An 18256-nucleotide genomic window follows, 5' to 3' on the forward strand; every position below is an offset into this window, starting at 1 on the left:
GTGATAGTTGTGTTGATCCTGCTGAAAATTAGAAACTTTTGCACCCAATAAATTAACGAGGAAGCCACGAGGCAGGGAGGTGCGCCCTACCCCCCTGGGCGTGCCCCCCACCCTCGTGGGCCCCTCGTGGCTCCCTTGGCCGACTTCTTTCGCCTATATATATATCCATATACCTCGAAAACATCCGCGAGCATAATAGATCGGGAGTTCCGCCGCCGCAAGCCTCTGTAGCCACCAAAAACCAATCGGGACCCTGTTCCGGCACCCTGCCGGAGGGGGGATCCCTCACCGGTGGCCATCTTCATCATCCCGGCGCTCTCCATGACGAGGAGGGAGTATTTCACCCTCGGGGCCGAGGGTATGTACCAGTAGCTATGTGTTTGATCTCTCTCTCTCTCTCTCTCTCTCTCTCTCGTGTTCTTGAGGTGATATGATCTTGATGTATCGTGAGCTTTGCTATTATAGTTAGATCTTATGATGTTTCTCCCCCTCTACTCTCTTGTGATGAATTGTGTTTTCCCCTTGAAGTTGTCTTGTCGGATTAAGTCTTTAAGGATTTGAGAACACTTGATGTATGTCTTGTCGTGCTTATCTGTGGTGACGATGGAATATTCACGTGATCTACTTGATGTATGTTTTGGTGATCAACTTGCGGGTTCAATGAACTTATGCATAGAGGTCGGCACACGTTTTCGTCTTGACTCTCCGATAGAAACTTTGGGGCACTCTTTGAAGTACTTTGTGTTGGTTGAATAGATGAATCTGAGATTGTGTGATGCATATCGTATAATCATGCTCATGGATACTTGAGGTGACATTGGAGTATCTAGGTGACATTAGGGTTTTGGTCGATTTGTGTCTTAAGGTGTTATTCTAGTACAAACTCTATGATAGATCGAACGGAAAGAATAGCTTCATGTTATTTTACTACGGACTCTTGAATAGATCGATCAGAAATGATAACTTTGAGGTGGTTTCGTACCCTATAATAATCTCTTCGTTTGTTCTCCGCTATTAGTGACTTTGGAGTGACTCTTTGTTGCATGTTGAGGGATAGTTATATGATCCAATTGTGTTATTATTGTTGAGAGAACTTGCACTAGTGAAAGTATGAACCCTAGGCCTTGTTTCCTAGCATTGCAATACTGTTTACGCTCACTTTTACCACTTGTTACCTTGCTGTTTTTATATTTTCAGATTACAAATACTTATATCTACCATCCATATTGCACTTGTATCACCATCTCTTCGCCGAACTAGTGCACCTATACAATTTACTATTGTATTGGGTGTGTTGGGGACACAAGAGACTCTTTGTTATTTGGTTGTAGGGTTGTTTGAGAGAGACCACCTTCATCCTATGCCTTCCACGGAATGATAAACCTTAAGTCATCCACTTGAGGAAAAATTGCTACTGTCCTACAAACCTCTGCACTTGGAGGCCCAACAACGTCTAAAGGAGAAGGTTGCGTAGTAGACATCAGGCTCCTCTGGTTGGACAGAGGTCACCGATAGGATAGACACGCCCCCTTACTTCGAAGAGGGCTGCTCGCCTGACTCCGGAGCCGTATGGGTCTCCAGAATTATATTCGGATGAGGGACGAATTAAATACGACCCCCATTGTCAGTATCCATGGGGGTCTGCTCCCCCATGTGTCCGGCAACCGAGACTTCACCCTCTGGCGCCTCCCTGACGACCTCCGGATTCTCTCCTGGGCCGGGGATCCTTCGGGACGACGCCTCGGCGCCATCGAGGTCCCGGGGAGAGGTGGCCGATGGAAGGGTCCCGCTGTCCATTGCCGCTGGGTGCATCGAATCCTCTGAAGATTAGGACCGCTCGAGGTTGGACCGAGCCGGACTGCAAATACATATTTCAGCACATTAAAACAATGAAGCAAAGAGGTCGGATACATGAACATGTCCGGACACTTACGACTTGGCCAGGGGCTTCTCCCTGGGTTCCCACTCCCAGTTGCTGTCGGTGGCCGCTGCAGAGCTGTCCGGAAGGGAAGCTTTCCCCTTCTTGGACGCCTCGGCCTCCAGCTGCGTGGAGGCCGTCCTCTTCTTTCTCCCACCTGCAGGGGGGAATGGATTTCTTCTTCTTCCTCGTCTTCCTCGTCGTCTTCGGACGTCGCGTCCGAAGTGCCCTTGCGGCGGAGACCACCTATGATCCCCTTGGCCTTCTTCTCCGGCACCTCATAAGGCGCCGAAAACATCATCTTCGTCAGAAGCGGGGTTTCTGTGCCTTCGGGCAGCGGAGCCGGACAGTTAATCCGCTCCGCTATCTCTGTCTAGTCCTGAAAAAATTGATAAGGAGGCTTAGATGCCTTCCTCGAATATGCAAGTAAAAGGTACACCTTGAAAACATGAAAGAACTTACCGGATTAGCAAGGCGAGTTAAGCTATGCCCACGGTCCTCGGTCGTGGGCGGTGGCGTCTCGCTGGCCTTAAATAGCACCTTCTAGATATCTTCATGCATCGTGCCGAAGAGCTCTAATAGCGTCTGGTGCTTGGCCGGATCGAACTCCCACAAATAGCAAGTCCGGCGTTGGCACGGAAGAATCCGGCGAACGAGCATAACCTGGATCACGTTGACGAGCTTGACTTTCTTGTTTATCATGCTCTGGGCGCGCGTCTGGAGCGTTGTCAGCTCGTCCGAAGAGCCCCAGGATAGGCCATTCTCTTGCCAGGAGGTGAGTCGCATCGGGACTCCGGATCGGAATGCGGGAGCCGCCACCCAACTGGTGCCGCACGGCTCAGTGATGTAGAACCACCCCGATTGCCATCCTTTGACGGTCTCCACGAAGGAGCCTTCGGGCCAGGTGACATTGGACATCTTGCTCACCATGGCGCCTCCGCACTCTACTTGCTGGCCGCTCACCACCTTCGGCTTCACATTGAAGGTTTTCAGCCATAGACCGAAGTGAGGTGGGATGCAGAGGAAGGCCTCACACATGACAATAAATGCCGGGATGTTGAGGATGGAATTGGGGGCCAGATCATGAAAGTCCAGCCCGTAGTAGTACATCAGTCCGCGGACAAATGTGTGGAGGGGGAATCCCAGCCTGCGGACAAAGTGTGTAAGGAACACCACCCTCTCTTAGGGCTCCGGGGTGGGGACGATCAGTCCCTTGGCCTGAAGTCGATGGGCGATTTCCTTGGCTAGGTACCTGGCCTCCCGGAGCTTCTTGATGCCCTTCTCCTTGACTGAGGAGGCCATCCACTTGCCTCCTGCTCCGGATCCGGACATGATTGGAGTGCTTTTTTGGATGGAGAAGACAAGAGCTTGGACGCTGGAGCTCGAGAATGGATGGGCAGAGGAAGTAGAAGGCGTGGGTGAACAAGGATGAATCCTTATCTCTTTATAAAGGCAGTAAAAGTCATGCGCCTCCCCACTCGCCTTAAAACTCGCTTATTCCCCAAGGGCCATGCAGATGACACGGTTGGGTTACCCATGCCCGTATTGATGAGAATCCCATGATAAGGGGACACGATCTCTGCTTTGACAAGACGTGCCAATAAAACCGCACCTCAAAATACGGAACGACATGCTAAAGAACAGTTCGAATAATGACCGGGCAGTGGCGTGATGTCACGCTACGAAAAGTTGTCAGCGGATTGGACTCGTGAAAATATTATACTCTCTACGATTGTGTGTTGAACTTGTTTTGCAGAGCCGGACACGATTCTTATGTTCCAAATTTACTTTGAAGTATTCGGAGAAGGAACCCGCCTTGCAATGCTGAAGACAATCTGCGCGCCAGACGCATCGTCATTGAAGCCTGGTTCAGGGGCTACTAAGGGAGTCCTGGACTAAGGGGTCCTCAGACAACTGGACTATATACTTGGGCCGGACTATTATGCTATAAAGATACAAGATAGAAGACTTCTTTTCGTGTTCGGGTGGGACTCTCCTTTGCGTAGGAGGCAAGTTTGACGATTCGGATATGTAGATTCCTTTCTCTGTAACCGACTTTGTGTAACCCTAGTCTCTTCCGGTGTCTATATAAACCGGAAGGTTTAGTCCGTATGACAACAATCATAATCTCATAGGCTAGACTTCTAGAGTTTAGCCATTACGATCTCGTGGTAGATCAACTCTGTAATACTCATATTCATCAAGATCAATCACGCAGTAAGTAGGGTATTATCTACATAGAAAGAGTCCGAACCTGAGTAAACATTGTGTCCCCTGCCTCCTGTTACCATTAGCCTTAGACGCACAGTTCAGTACCCCTACCTGAGATCCGCCGGTTTTGACACAGACAGTCGCAAAGTCGACCTGGGGCTGCCATCCCGACTTCAACTCCCCACTCCTAGCTGACACGACCAACATTGCCAAGGCCAAGCCGTCGTGCAGCCGTCGTCATGGATTCACGTGAAATCCCACATATTGGGGCAGAGATGGCCTTCATGCCCTAAGTCAAACAACTCCCTGCAAAAAAAAGGTCAAACGATCACTCGAAATTCAAAAATATTTTTTTGTGACCATTTCACAAATAATGTTCAAGTGCCCGTCTCGCCCCCTATCGGCGGGGCAGAATGGACTAGCGCCGCTATTCGTCTCGCGCGCTCCCGAAAATTCCCCGCCCCACTCGCCCCCTTCCTCCCGCCATGAGCACCTCCTCCGCCCGCCGCTCCTCGCCGCCGGCGAGGCCGGCGGCTTCCTCGTCCGGCCAGAAGCGTGCGAGGGGCGACGATGATCCCGGCACGTCGCTCGTTTCCAACGCCGACCCCGCCTCCGTCCCAGCCCCCGCCCAGAACCCTCGCCGCGCCTTCGCCTCCTCCCCGTTCGCCGACTTCGGGAGCTACATGTCCGCGAAGAACAGCAAGCTCTCCGCGCAGTTCGACGCCGACGCCTCCACCTCCGCCGCCGCGGCGCCCGGGGCCCTGTTCGCGGGCGTCTCCATCTTCGTCGACGGATTCACCGTCCCCTCTAGCCAGGTGCCCCACCGCTCGCCGCCTGCTCATCACACTGCACCCTGTGATTTCGCCGGATTTTGTTGTTATGCCAATTTGTCCCCATCTTATTATTGTTTGGGGATTGGCAGGAGCTGAAGGAGATTATGCTGAACAACGGTGGCCGGTTCGTCAACTACTTCTCCAGGCACACGGTGACGCACATCGTCTGCACACACCTCCCGGAGAGCAAAATGCGGAATATGAGGTAATACAAATGGAGGCGAGTGAAAAATTAAACACAGAAGGGGGGCTAACGTTCTGTGCCAGTCTACCTACGGGTGTAATAGTTATGTTCTTATGTGTGTCTTGTCCCTGATATTGTTGCTGCTTAATCCAGAGCATTCAGCAAGGGTCTTCCTGTTGTCAAGCCGGGGTGGGTGGTGGATTCCCTTGCAGAGAACCGGCTCCTCAGCTGTACTTTCTTTCCCCCTTGCATTTAAGCCTGTTAATGCTGAATGATCTGCTTCATTGTTGCTGCTTTTCCTTGAATGTTTAGTTAAACCATGTTGCTAGCTTTTTTTGTATAATAATAGGTTTGGTTGAGTTTTGAGTTGCAATGCAATTAGCAAGATCATTTTCTTCAAATTTTCAATCCATGAAATGTAGCCATATGTATCAATAAATAGCAGGTGCTAGCAGAATGAGCAAACTTTTTTAATTGAACACAATGTTAATTATTATGGAAAGATTCAATTCTTTGCTTATCTCCACCTACGATAATTTTATTTATTCTCTCTGAAGGTGCTTATATTTAATTCAGTAGAGCACATTTATAGCCTGTGAAGTTTTTTTATGACACCAAAGTTTGTATGCACTTATATTACTTCATTTGTTCTTGTACGTAATTATGATTCAGTTTTCTTATTTTATCTTAGGGGTTCCATACCAAATAAGTCAGCATAATTCTTCAAGCCGAAAGCAGATGAAGCTTTCTGCTTTCTTTTCTGGGAAACAAAATGGAATACAGTACCAGAGCAATCAAAATGATGATAACAAAGACCTTGAGTTCCAAACTTCTTCTGCTCAGGAGGGATCACGTGACCAAACCGAGTCTTGTGAACAGCAAGGGCCATTACTGAATGTGGAGGTATCAGAAGACTCACTATCCTCAGATGAACATAGAGTTCCATTAATGAATGTGGAAGTAGCAGAGGACTCACTATCCTCAGATGAACATGGAGTTCCATTGATGAATGTGGAGGTAGCAGAGGACTCACTATCCTCAGATGAACATGGAGTTTCAACATTTGAAGAACGAGATGGTGAAGATTTTGCAGTGGATGAGGATGATAATGCCTGTAAAATAGCATTTTCAGAAAGTATGGATAATGACATGGATCCTGAACTTCATGTGGCTCAGTCTCCTGATGCTACTTCAAGGTTTTCAGATGTATGCGGTACAGGCTCTGTGGGCAGCCATTTGTCAATTGGTTCATTGGAGAAAGATACAGCTAAATCTTCTAGCCGGTCACATTCAACCCTGACAGATCCTAATTTTGTAGAGAATTATTTCAAGGCATGTTACTCAAACAATTTAGCGTCATTGATGTTCCGTTATCATAATTGTTACACTATTCTTGGCATGATGTGGTTTAAAATTGTAACATTGCCACCGAAGTCTCGAAAATATTCTTAAAGTAATCACATTTATATCCAAGTCCTGTTCTTGTGTTGGTAAGGATTGGACAGAATGCAATCTTGTGTGCAGTAAGTGTATATGGAGGGGTGGTTTGAGGTTTTATTAATAATTTTTGAAGCTCATAATTACTGAAATGCTTTGCTGCTTCTATTTCATTATAATATCAGATATCTTTTCATAACTGTGATGTTGCATTTTTTTGTCACACTGATTATTTTTACAATAACCTTATTTGGTACTGTAGCATTCTCGACTGCATTTCATTGGGACTTGGCGAAATCGCTACCGCAAGCGCTTCTCAAATTTACCTGGAGCTAAAAGCAGTAAGGGCAACAATGATCATTCAGGGAAGAAGAAAACAATCATTCATATTGATATGGTAATCTTGTTAACATGTCATCCTATTTGCTAGCTGTAAAACCACAAACAAATTGTACTTCTATACTCGTAAATTTGGCCGTGAAGTTCTTCTTCTTCTTTTTTTCCTTTCTTTGCTTTGCACTATATATAGCTGTATAATTAGGCATATCACTCTGTGACCTTTAGGATCCAGGTTTAGTTATGCCATGCTTATGAGTTAGGAATCCCTGATCAGTGATCAGTCACAGTTTTGTAACTTGGTTTTAAATATAATAATGAACCTAACAAGCGTGGTAAATTGAAATTCTACTTGTAAAGGACACACCATCTTTTTAGAGAAATGTGCTGAAAAAGAGCTAAATACCGCTAACCATGACTTAGTTCTCCATGCCATTGGATTCTGTGAAAAAAAATCATCCAGAGACTAGCAGGTAATCAGCAAATCAGATCTTTAAAATTAAGTCCAAGCTACAGATTTCAGTCAGTAGTTGAATTAAATACTCACAGAAGACTGAAGATCAATATTTTCTCAGTTGCTTATCTTGATCCTGGGCATAACCTTTCTGCAGATTCATTACTGTATTTTGGTATATGCTGCGTATGCCAGAGCTATTTGCATCATACTCCCTCCGTCCCAAAATAAGTGTCTTGAGCTTAGTACAAATTTATACTAGAGCTAGTACAAAGTTGAGACACTTATTTTGGGACGGAGGGAGTAGTTGTTATCTTGACTTTTACACATTTTCTCTGCAATTCCAGGACTGCTTTTTTGTATCTGTCGTCATCAGAAATAGGCCAGAGCTGCACGATAAGCCGGTAGCAGTTTGTCATTCCGACAATCCTAAAGGAACTGCAGAAATATCATCTGCAAACTACCCTGCACGAAACTATGGTGCTTTTATTTTTATTGGATATCACAATTGGAGCTTAAAATCTTGTTACTATGGACACATCTGACTATTTATGTGTCGTCTTTCGTGGGTTCCAGGGATAAAGGCTGGCATGTTCGTTAGAGATGCCAAAGCTCGGTGCCCTCACCTAACGGTTGTTCCTTATAACTTCGATGCATACGGGGAGGTATATAGTTTACTAAGATGGCCAGTTCACCTTCAAATTTTGTCTGGACACTCCCGTTGTTATAATTGAGACGTTGGTATGGAACTATTGTAGGTTGCGGATCAGTTCTATGGTATTTTGCATAAATATTGCACTAAGGTTCAGGTTTGTACTGTATTATTCCATGATTACTCAGCATGTATTCATGTCAATACAATCCTGGCACTGTGATTGCCACACTTGCATCCAGAAGTCTAACATAGTTATTTAGGCTTTGAGCTGTGATGAAGCTTTTTTGGACATGACGGAATGCTTACACGATAATCCAGAGGAAGTTACAGAAAGAATGAGAAATGAAATTTTTGGTACAACGAAGTGCACTGCCAGTGCAGGTATTGCTGAAAACAGGCTCCTAGCCCGATTAGCCACCAGATCTGCAAAGCCGAACGGACAGTTATTTATTTCATCTGAGAAGGTATGCGTCGATGTTAATCACGTCCATCCTTAGATTTGTAAAACCGTTCCATTCCATGTACCAGGTTAGTTTAAATCAGTTCCTGTTTGGAACAACAATTTTGTAGGAATAAATATGAAGGAATTGCCCTGTTCCTTGCATATTTCCATCACTTAAAAAACAAGCCATCTAAGTTGATTACAACTGCGAGGTTGAGTCAACTACACAAGCTTATTGACTAATAAAGTGCACATTCTGTTGTTTAGAAAACTGTAATTTGTTTCTGGGTATATTAGATCTAACTACACCATAAGGTGCTAATGGCTATTCACCTGCAGAGTATGAGGTAAATGAAAAATAACCTTGAGAGTCTGTGACTGTGTCATGTAAATCTTTTGTGGAAAATATTTTCGATCTGCTTACTGACTTTACTTTAGTCTTTGCATACAGTTGAATATAATTCAAGACAGTTAACTAGTGCAAGTATTTGCTTTATTCATCATGGCACAGTTTCTTTTGACTTGCTTAATCAACTTCTGTTTTGTCTAAGAGCAATGCTGTTACAGGTTGATGATTATTTGAGTACCCTCCCTATCAAAGCACTTCCAGGCATTGGTTATACTGTTTCCGATAAACTGAAAAGCAATGAAGTTGAACACTGTGGTCAGCTTCGCAACATTTCGAAGGTTTGTCAACATCGTATGTTTATAATTTAATATACAGTTGTCCCTTCTCTTCAAGGAAATTGACAAGGGCACAGTCAAGTGATCCTTTATTTTTACAAGTTTGATACCATGCTTGTTCCATCTTTTTCAACGAGAAACTGTTTGTCAGTTTATCTGGGGTATCTGCTACCTAAAGATTATATCATGCATTGCCATATCTGTGATTTGGAGGTCTGTACATATGGTTTCTTTACTGATTTCATTCAGTTAACTTACTACCGTGCAAACAATTCTTATATAGGATGCTCTCCATAAGGACTTCGGAAAAAAGATCAGTAATATGCTATGGAACTATTGCAGAGGAATTGATCATTCAGTTGTTGAAGCTGTTCAGGTAGAAGCACCCTAGTTTTTTTTTTCTGTTGTGAGAACCTGCACCTGTATTGTCAAGGCCATAATTTTCTTGCAGGGAAACATGCAAATTTGATGCCAGTTTTGTGTTAAGGTTGCATAGCTAAGAATGGTACCTTGAGACTGCACACGGTTGACTCATTGTTGCAAATGCCTCGAAGTAATTACATTTATGTAATTGTTTTCTCCTGAATTGATCTCGTAGCCAATTTCATAGACAGGAAGTATGCCTTGTGAATACAAGGAACAACAGCCTCCCTGAAATTCGAAGAACTGTTTTTGTTTCGTAAAGATGTCCTGTCTTTTGGAAGGAATTAATTATGTGAAGGGCGCATGCCTTCAATATGAGTTCAGATTAATATTGCTTATTTCGTGCACATTTTACTAAAATGCTGAAGATAAGTTTATTCTTACAGATGTACAAAATGTCCTAATGTTCCTTTGGTATAATTCTTATGGATTGTCGCTATTGGATACAAAAGTCATAGGGAAAATGAAATATAATTATTTTATTTTAAAGTATTGTGTGCCTCCTGCATGTATGGGTTGCACTATTTTTGCTTTATTTTGGTTTATGATGGTCCCCCCCCTAGCTTCTGCGTAGCATGGTAATTTGCTGAAATACAACTGTGTCATATGCATTGCTTCAGTAATAGAGTAGCTCATAGCGGACACATCATACACGATTGGACTAACTTGGTCTCCAAGAATAATAGTTGTCTTCTTTTTAATTGCTTTAGCTGTTGACATGGGCACATTTTTTTTTCTCGTAGGGATCAAAGGTTTAATTTTACTTATCACTGATACCTAGCAGGCACTGTTGATTTTGGTAATCCTTTTCTTCTGGAACCGAATAATCTGATATATTTAAACATTTTTTGGGACCCAAATAATACAGGAAACAAAATCTGTGGGTGCCGAAGTCAATTGGGGAGTCAGATTTAATGAGAACAAAGATGTATGCTCTTCTTTATTTATCTTTCCTGTTTATTATTTTAGTGCTGCCCCTTTTCGTGTTTGATATTTTTTTTGTTTATTTGCAGGCTGATAATTTTCTAGTCAACCTCAGCAAGGAGGTTTCTTTACGCTTACAAGGATGTGGACTACAGGGCCGTACTATTACCCTTAAGGTTTTTTGGGCTGACTGAACACACTTTTTCTCTCCATTTCTTGCCAGTTGGTTAAAGGTTCATAGCTATATGTTCTGCCTTGAAGGTGAAAACAAGAAGGAAAGGTGCTGGAGAGCCACTAAAATTTATGGGGTGTGGTGACTGCGAAACCATGAGTCGCTCTACCACGGTAAGGGTTAAATAATGGCATTTGAATATAGAGTTGTGTCATTGTGTTGTAATCTTAGTTTCTTCGGCTTTTCTGTATGAACTTGGCTATTCTGTCTCATTGTTTTGCAATGTTGACCATTTTCGGCAATGGTTTGGCAATTATTTATCCTGTAAAATGAGTTTCAGTTCTTAGTGCATATGCGCCTGTTATTTTATTTTGTATTTTTAATGCATCATGTGATTTTTTTATCACTGCTATTTGACCTTTCTTTCTTCTCCTTTGTTGTTTCAAAGATGACAGGTGCAACTGACAATTTAGTCACGCTTCAGAGAATTGCAAGACAATTGTTTGCAGCTTTGCATGTTGGTAAGTTTGATATATTCTTCTCATATCTTATATACACTGCTGCAGACTGCCATATAAGTCTGTTTCAAGTAGCTTTTTTTCTGCAGTTTCTTTGTTGAATACTAAGTTCTAATACTGCCATATTCTAGATGTGAAGGAAGTGCGGGGAGTTGGACTAAAAATGTCAAAGCTTGAGCATGCAGATTTAGGTCGCGGAGGTATCTTCTAACTATTCAATTTCTTAACACCCTTTTGGGCATGTTATACATACATATTGCTGCACTGTTTATGTAACAACCTTTTTCTCTAACACGCTTCTAAATGCGTGTTGTTGTGCATTAGAAGAACACCAAAAAGGTGCAGTGTTTATGTCACATTGATTTTCAAAGGTACTCTCATATAGTATTGGTTTTAAGACAAGTAATATTAAATGGTTTCTTTCCAGCACATTGATACAGTAAGTCAATAACATTTGCTTCTTCCACCACCCTTATGGTAGCTTGTCTGAGTACGTCTCTGTTCAAATACTATCTCCAGGTTGCAATGCTCATAAATTTTCTGCTAAAATGATAATTGCACTTCATGTTCTTCTTTCCCTGTTGCTTACCTGATTTTATGAATGCTCATGTCCTTATGGTTTTTATTTTTTAATGAAGCACAACAAGGGAATATGCTTAAATCATGGCTTGGTTCATCATCTGAGAAGCTCAAGAAACAATGCAGTGAGAGAACCTGCTTTCTTGGGAACAGTGATGGTGCAGGTATTGGCCTTTTTTTCCTTTGACTTTTTTATCATATCAAGGTGTCATTTTCCATTGTGTAGCAAATGCATTATTTTGATGATGCTTTACATGCTTAGTGTTGAATTTGCAAATTTTCGGTCCCATGGATTTGTTTAAAAGATTTTGACTTGTCAGAGATCTTGTAGGAGCCACTACCAGTGAGGTGCGAAATTTGGGAAGCTCCAGATCATCACTTACAGGTGTTGCATCCGACTTGTCAAAGGTGAAGCTTACAAGTGGTAGGTCTACCAGAGTTCATGCCGCTGAGTTGCCACCATTATCTGAACTTGATTTGGAGGTCCTCAAGAACCTTCCTCCAGAGATAATATCTGAAATGAATGACATGTATAAGGGAGAATTGCATGGTTTTCTGTGCACGATAAAGGGCGATGAAGGCAAGGAAAGCAATTCAAAATCTCGTGTTTTACCCGCCGTTAACCAGAACTCTGTACCTGTTTGTAATGCAAGGTTGCACCAGTATGGAGAGCGCACTGACTCCATTCATTTGGAAAAACGGAATAATATTAAGGTGAGACGATCAGTAAACTTAAAATTAGAAACAGAGTGGAAGCACTAGTCAAATCTTCTACTTTATCATTCTTATTTTGAACCATTCCTCAAGTATCCTAATTGTTGCCATTACTCCCATAGGGGGCATCAGACCAGGAAGTTCAAACTGCCCATGCTTCGTGCTCAAGAGCCAATGAATTGATTGATACAGAGAGTGTCACGCGGCTTGATTTCATGCCTAATTCTCTAAGCCAGGCAGACTTCACAGTTTTGCAGGAATTACCCGAGGATGTCAAGGCTGATTTGTTCAATGTGCTTCCATTACATAGGCCAATAGATCCTACATGCCGCACTTCAAATGTTACTGAAAATAAATCTCTGAAGAATGGAGGAACTGATGATCCAAAAAATCCAGTGATTTGTGTTCTGCCAGGAAGTTCTCAGAAATGGGCGGAACAGTTAAGAGTTAGCAGTTCCCTACTATTGAATGCCATTGCAGAGCAACACGCAAATTCTATCTCAAGTCAACCTTTATCTTCAATTTTAGAGCATGTTGCTTCCCTCCTCCCTCTGTGTCCTACCCCAGGTAGCGAAGAATGGAGCGACACACTCTCCCGACTCTCTGTTCTTCTTACGGAGTATATACACCTGAAAGTTGATTCTGATATTGAAGAGCTGTACAAATGTTTCCTTCTTTTGAAAAGGTAATAAAGCGTACTGTTTGAGAGAAAAAAAGGGTAAATCATAGTCATTTAACCATTATTAGATATGAATTTGTTGCGAACTAGTTGCAAACCAAGATGTGCATACTTAGTGAACATGAATTGGTATAGGTGTTGTAGTTAGTCTCTCTCACGATGACGAAGGTTATTCATGAAACCAGGTTCTTATTATCAATCACTGAACTTTCACATTGCAGGTTCTCGTCAGCATCTGAGCTTTTTCTGGAATTGCACAACAGCATTCTTCCTTTACTACAGGTAAAATTTACTTGTTCAATATTACTATCATTTTGTTTGTGGACGACATTGTTGAGATTTACCTCTGTATTTGTTGTGGCAGTATGGCTGGCCATCGAGTCCTTATCACTTATGGCTTTCACAAACATGAGGGAAAAAAACTACCTTAGTTTTTAGATGGAACCAGATAGTTGTTCACCTTCATCTTGGTTCTGATCATAAAGTTTTTTAGTTGTTTCTATTCAAGCTTTAAAGGTCCACTACATTTTGAAATGTGAGTAATTTGTGCTGCATTTACACAAATTTGCAAGCTGGATGCAGGTAGATGCATCAATTCAGCAATTCAGATTCTGGACATTTTTGTCCTCAAACTTGTCAAACTGATCGAGTGAAAGCCCATCCCAGTAACTGTTTTGTCCTTTTTGTAGGATTCCATCACTCAGCATTATGGTGGGACACTGCGTCTCTAGTTTGAAGTTCAGTTATTGCGTACCATTTGGCAATAGAAAGGATATAGAGGTGCTTGGGGGTCTCTGCTCTTGTTTATCAGTGGTGACCATGGAGTGTGATGGCTGGCTCTCCTGGTCCGAGCATATGAACCGAATCAGGGTTCTGAATGAAGTGGAAATCATGTACACCTGTAAATAGTACTGCACTTCTAAATGAAAGGCACCATGAGCTTACATTTCGGTCTTTGTAACATAGCCTTTTCTTTGAAATACCTTGGTGTGATGACTGGCTCTCTTGGGTTGGAATGCGAACATTCTCGCTACGCCATGTATAAAAGGGGAATCATGTGCACCTGTAAATATTTTCTTTTTTTTGCGAGGACTGTAAATGTTACTTCTACATGAAAGATAGCACGAGCTTGCATTTTGTTCTTTGTAACATAGCCTTTTCTACATTAAAATTAAAATACCTCGCTATAAACAGAAGACGGCAAAAGCTGATATATGCTGGTCCATATTTTGCTGCTGCTTTATATGCAATCTGTGTTGAGTACAATCCAACTTGCAAACCTCAGAGAAATTCTGAATGTATGTATATCACGGTTATGTCGTACAAATGTAGTTTTATATCAAGAACAGCAAGGGGAGAATTTTGTCAATTTTGGTTGAATTCCAATTGCAACTTGGACTGCAAGTCTGAACATTCTTGTTTGAAAAGGGGGAAGACCCCGGCCTCTGCAAGTCTGAACATGGACATGAGAACTCAAAATTGCAAAAGCGCAGAATTATATAATTCATCAACTTCTTTGCAGATTTCAGGAGATTTTTAACACTAAATCTCTCTTTCAATCAACTTCTTTCGATCACAGAGCATACGAGCTACGAGCAACTGCATTGCAGTAGTGCTACTTACAACTACAGTATGTCATGTTCGAGTCTTCGAGAAGAAGGATATAAGTACATAAAAGTGAGCTAAAAAGTGAGCAGGACTAGTTCTGGATCAACTGTGTTCTTGACTAGAGCTACACGTGAAGCTGCGTCCTGACCGCGAAGGTCTTCTTCACCATGGAGCTGGTGCACCTCCTGATTGGCTGCATCTGAGACGCCGGCTGCATCATCTTGGGCGCCTGCACCAACTGCGTCCTGCGCCGCCGTTTGGCGTCCTCTGCTTCCTGGTAACCCTGGCGGAGCTTGCGCTTCGCGGCTTCCATCTTCTCCTCCGAGCAGAACCCGGCACGGTCACCGTTGACGATGCTGGCGGCAGGATCGGACGCCTTTTTGATGATTTCCGCCGTCTTCTTGGCCAAAGGCTCGCCGAAGATCTTGTGAGGCCGCTTCGTCTTCGCGTCGGAGACATCCTGCTGCTTGCCGCCGGTCGCCTTGGGCTGCGGCAGCTTCTTCTTGGCTGGTGTGAGTGTGACCTTGGCGACATCGTCCTCGACGGAGGCCTCCCACCCGCTCACGATGCCGCGCGCGAGGAGGCGGACGCGCTCCGAGTCGTGCTCCCGCAGCGCGCGCGCAGACTCGGCGAGTTCCGTGGGGATGGGCACCTCCGGCGTTGATGGAACCACCCTGAGCGTCTCGAGAGACTCTGCCATGAGGTCGTCGAGAATCCCGCAGATACGCTCCGCCTGGTCGTCGTCGGCGGCGTTGCAGAGCCATACCAACAGGTCCCCCCTCGCGCGCTGGAACACGTGGCGGGAAAATTGGTCTGGGTCGGCGGCCTCGATGGCGGCGTCCACGGGGTCGAAGGCGCCGTAGAAGCTATTCCACCGGCGGAGCATCTGCCCGGCCATGGCAGCGGCGGCTTTCCCTCGAGCTCCTGCGATCGATTTTGGGGTGGATTGGGGAGTGGGGAGGATTGGATGGGGAAATTGGGAAGGAAGAAGGCGATCGCCTACCACGAGGCCCCCAATGCAGCTTATATCTCCCGGCGAGGCGGTGCCATACCATACTACACTCCCGGTCGAATTCGGAAGCGCGTTTCGCTCCAGTGGAATCCGATTGAGCAGCGGCAAACACGCACCACGCGTTGCCCGCGCGCCACGTTTCTATCCACTACGAGCGTTGTCGTCAAGGCGCGCCACCGCGCCACCGGCGTGTACGTCGCCCTCAAGTGCCTTATCCGCTCGCCGGACGACGGCAGCAGCAAGAGGAGGCGCCGTGCCCACGCGCTCCACCGCGACCTGCTGCGTGAGGCGTGCTACCTCGCGGCGTGCCGCGGCCACCCCTCCGTCGTCGGCTTGCACGCCATCGCACGGGACCCCCCGCACCGGGCAGTGCAGCCTCGTCCTGGAGCACGTCGGCCCGAGCCTCAGCCGCGTTCTGCGTGATCGCTGCGGCAGATACTGGGTGGCGCCGGGAGAATGTACGAGCGCGGCATCGTCCACAGGGACATCAAGCCCGGGAACATCCTCGTCGGCGGCGAGGGCGTGGTGAAGATATGTGATCTCGGGCTGGCTATTTCCATGGTGAGCGCCACGACGCCGCGCGGACAGGCCGGCACGCTCTGGTACATGGCCCCCGAGATGCTCCTGGGGAAGCCGGACTACGACGAGCTCGTGGACGCCTGGTCACTCGGCTGCGTCATGGCGGAGCTGCTCGCCGGCGGGCCATTGTTCCCTGGTGACAGCGCGACCGACCAGCTCCGGAGAATCTTCCGCGTGCTCGACAGCACGTGCATGGCATCCACGCCGCTCTCCGCCGCAGGGCAGAAGCCGCCGAAGTGGCAGCCGACTGCGCGAGGAGCGCCTGTCGCGCGACGGGTTCAAGGTTTTAGAGGTGCTCCTCACGTGCGACCCCGGCGAGCGTCTGCCATCAGCCATGGCGCTCCAATGCCCATGGTTCGCTGGCACCACCAACGTGCCGACTTCTGCCGCGTAGGATGCATGCTCGACCACCATACTAGCTCATCACGTGGGAGTGCATTTCCATTCCTCCAATGTACTTCTGGTGCCTGAAAATAGAACTTGCATCAGTCACTTCCATCAGAGGGGTTAGATCTTCATCAAACGGTTGGAAAAAAACGGATCGAGTACCGTTCATCTTCTACCTCTGCGCAGCCGCCGGCCAACCCAGGCTTAACCACCGGCCTCCGCCCCCGTGGCCAGCGGCTAGCGCCGCCCTGCCCTGCCCTCTACCTTCCCCACCGCCGTGCTGGCCGCAACTCCGTTCATCGCTCAAATCCCGCCTTGACGAACAATTTTGGCGATCCCCGCACCCCCTAGTTAAGTTTCTAACTCGCTCCCACTGACTATCGTCGGCTCCCGCTCGTACTCAGCTCGGCCTCGCCGTGAGCGGCGCTCGTCGCCGGCGCTCCTCACGTCGTCCCCGCCTTCGGCCTCGTGCTGTGCTGTCTAAAATTGTGACTGATGCCACCCAAATTTTCAGGCACATGATGTTTAGCAAAACCGTCTATTTTGTAATGTAGAAAGCTTGAGCTGGAATGGAGTTGTAAATGAGAGTATGACTGTGCTATCAATTCTGCAGTAGAGCATTCTTAGAGTTTCGAAATATCACAATAGTGGCGATTAGAAAAGGGATAAGTATATTTTTCAAACCTCAACTCTTCTTAAAGTTTAGAAATCGCCCCTCAACTCCAGAACCACCAAAATTTAGTCTCTCAACTTTTAAAAACCGGATAAGTTTAGTCCCCCGAGCGGCTTCCGTCCAACGTGAACAGTGCGTTGGTGAACAGTAAATTTGAACAAAATAGTCCAAAAAAATCTGAAATTTTGTGGGATCTAAGATAGTTGGGTGCGCAAGGTTACTGCAAAGCTTCGTGCTGTTTGGACACTTCAGGACCTCGTGACAAAGAAAAATAATAAATTTATACGTCGATGAACACTAAATTCGAAAAATATCAAGAAAATTAAAAAAGTATGAATTTTTCGCATTCAAGATGCTTGAGTGCGCAAGGTGCGTGCAATTTTTTGTGGTGTTTGGACATTGTAGGAGATCCTGGTAAAAAACAAAATTGATTCGGAAAAAAACTTTTGAAAAAGTGCACTATTTTCTTCTTTTTTTTGCTAGAGCTGCTTGAATGTCATTCGATCGCAAAATCTTGCAACCACCTTGCGTACCCAAGCCTCTTTGTTTCCAAGAAATTAAATATTTTATTAACTTTTTTTTTCAATTTAACTATTCACCGATGTACAAATTTACTGTTTTTTCTTAGTACTGAGGTCCTCGAATGTCGAAACACCACAAAATTCTGCACGCGTCTTGCACATACGAGTATTTTTGTCCCACGAAATTTCAGAATTTTTGAATTCTTTTGCTATTTGTTTCTGAATTTACTGTTCATCGACGCACTTTTCATGTTGGCCAGAAACCGCTCGAGGCACTAAACTTATCCGGTTTTAGAAGTTGAGGGACTAAGTT

At 45.2% G+C, this 18256-nt stretch overlaps 1 protein-coding gene and 1 pseudogene across 2 annotated transcripts; both read left to right on the forward strand.

The window, feature by feature from the left end:
• Window positions 1-4544: 4544 nt before the first annotated feature.
• On the forward strand, window positions 4545-14308 carry LOC123159938 (DNA repair protein REV1). 2 transcript variants are annotated; one of them, XR_006479926.1, is made up of 22 exons: window positions 4545-4944; window positions 5052-5167; window positions 5300-5376; window positions 5838-6478; window positions 6846-6980; window positions 7721-7853; window positions 7950-8038; window positions 8132-8182; window positions 8289-8492; window positions 9038-9157; window positions 9438-9530; window positions 10446-10505; window positions 10591-10677; window positions 10763-10846; window positions 11122-11194; window positions 11323-11391; window positions 11830-11934; window positions 12102-12484; window positions 12607-13169; window positions 13385-13445; window positions 13528-13745; window positions 13853-14057. XR_006479926.1 is itself a non-coding variant. In XM_044577744.1 (21 exons), exons 1-21 carry the CDS (start codon window positions 4615-4617, stop codon window positions 13892-13894), a joined length of 3516 nt encoding a protein of 1171 aa, XP_044433679.1. In that variant the 5' UTR covers window positions 4545-4614; the 3' UTR covers window positions 13895-14308. The 2 variants fall into 2 exon arrangements, 1 of the variants encoding a protein (XP_044433679.1); XM_044577744.1 differs by lacking the exon at window positions 13528-13745 and having other exon boundaries at window positions 13853-14308.
• Window positions 14309-16239: 1931 nt separating this feature from the next.
• LOC123158222 (putative cyclin-dependent kinase F-2) lies at window positions 16240-16756 on the forward strand (annotated as a pseudogene).
• The last annotated feature ends 1500 nt before the right edge of the window (window positions 16757-18256 follow it).

Source organism: Triticum aestivum, chromosome 7B, assembly GCF_018294505.1.
Source record: "Triticum aestivum cultivar Chinese Spring chromosome 7B, IWGSC CS RefSeq v2.1, whole genome shotgun sequence".
Taxonomy (NCBI): Eukaryota; Viridiplantae; Streptophyta; class Magnoliopsida; order Poales; family Poaceae; genus Triticum; species Triticum aestivum.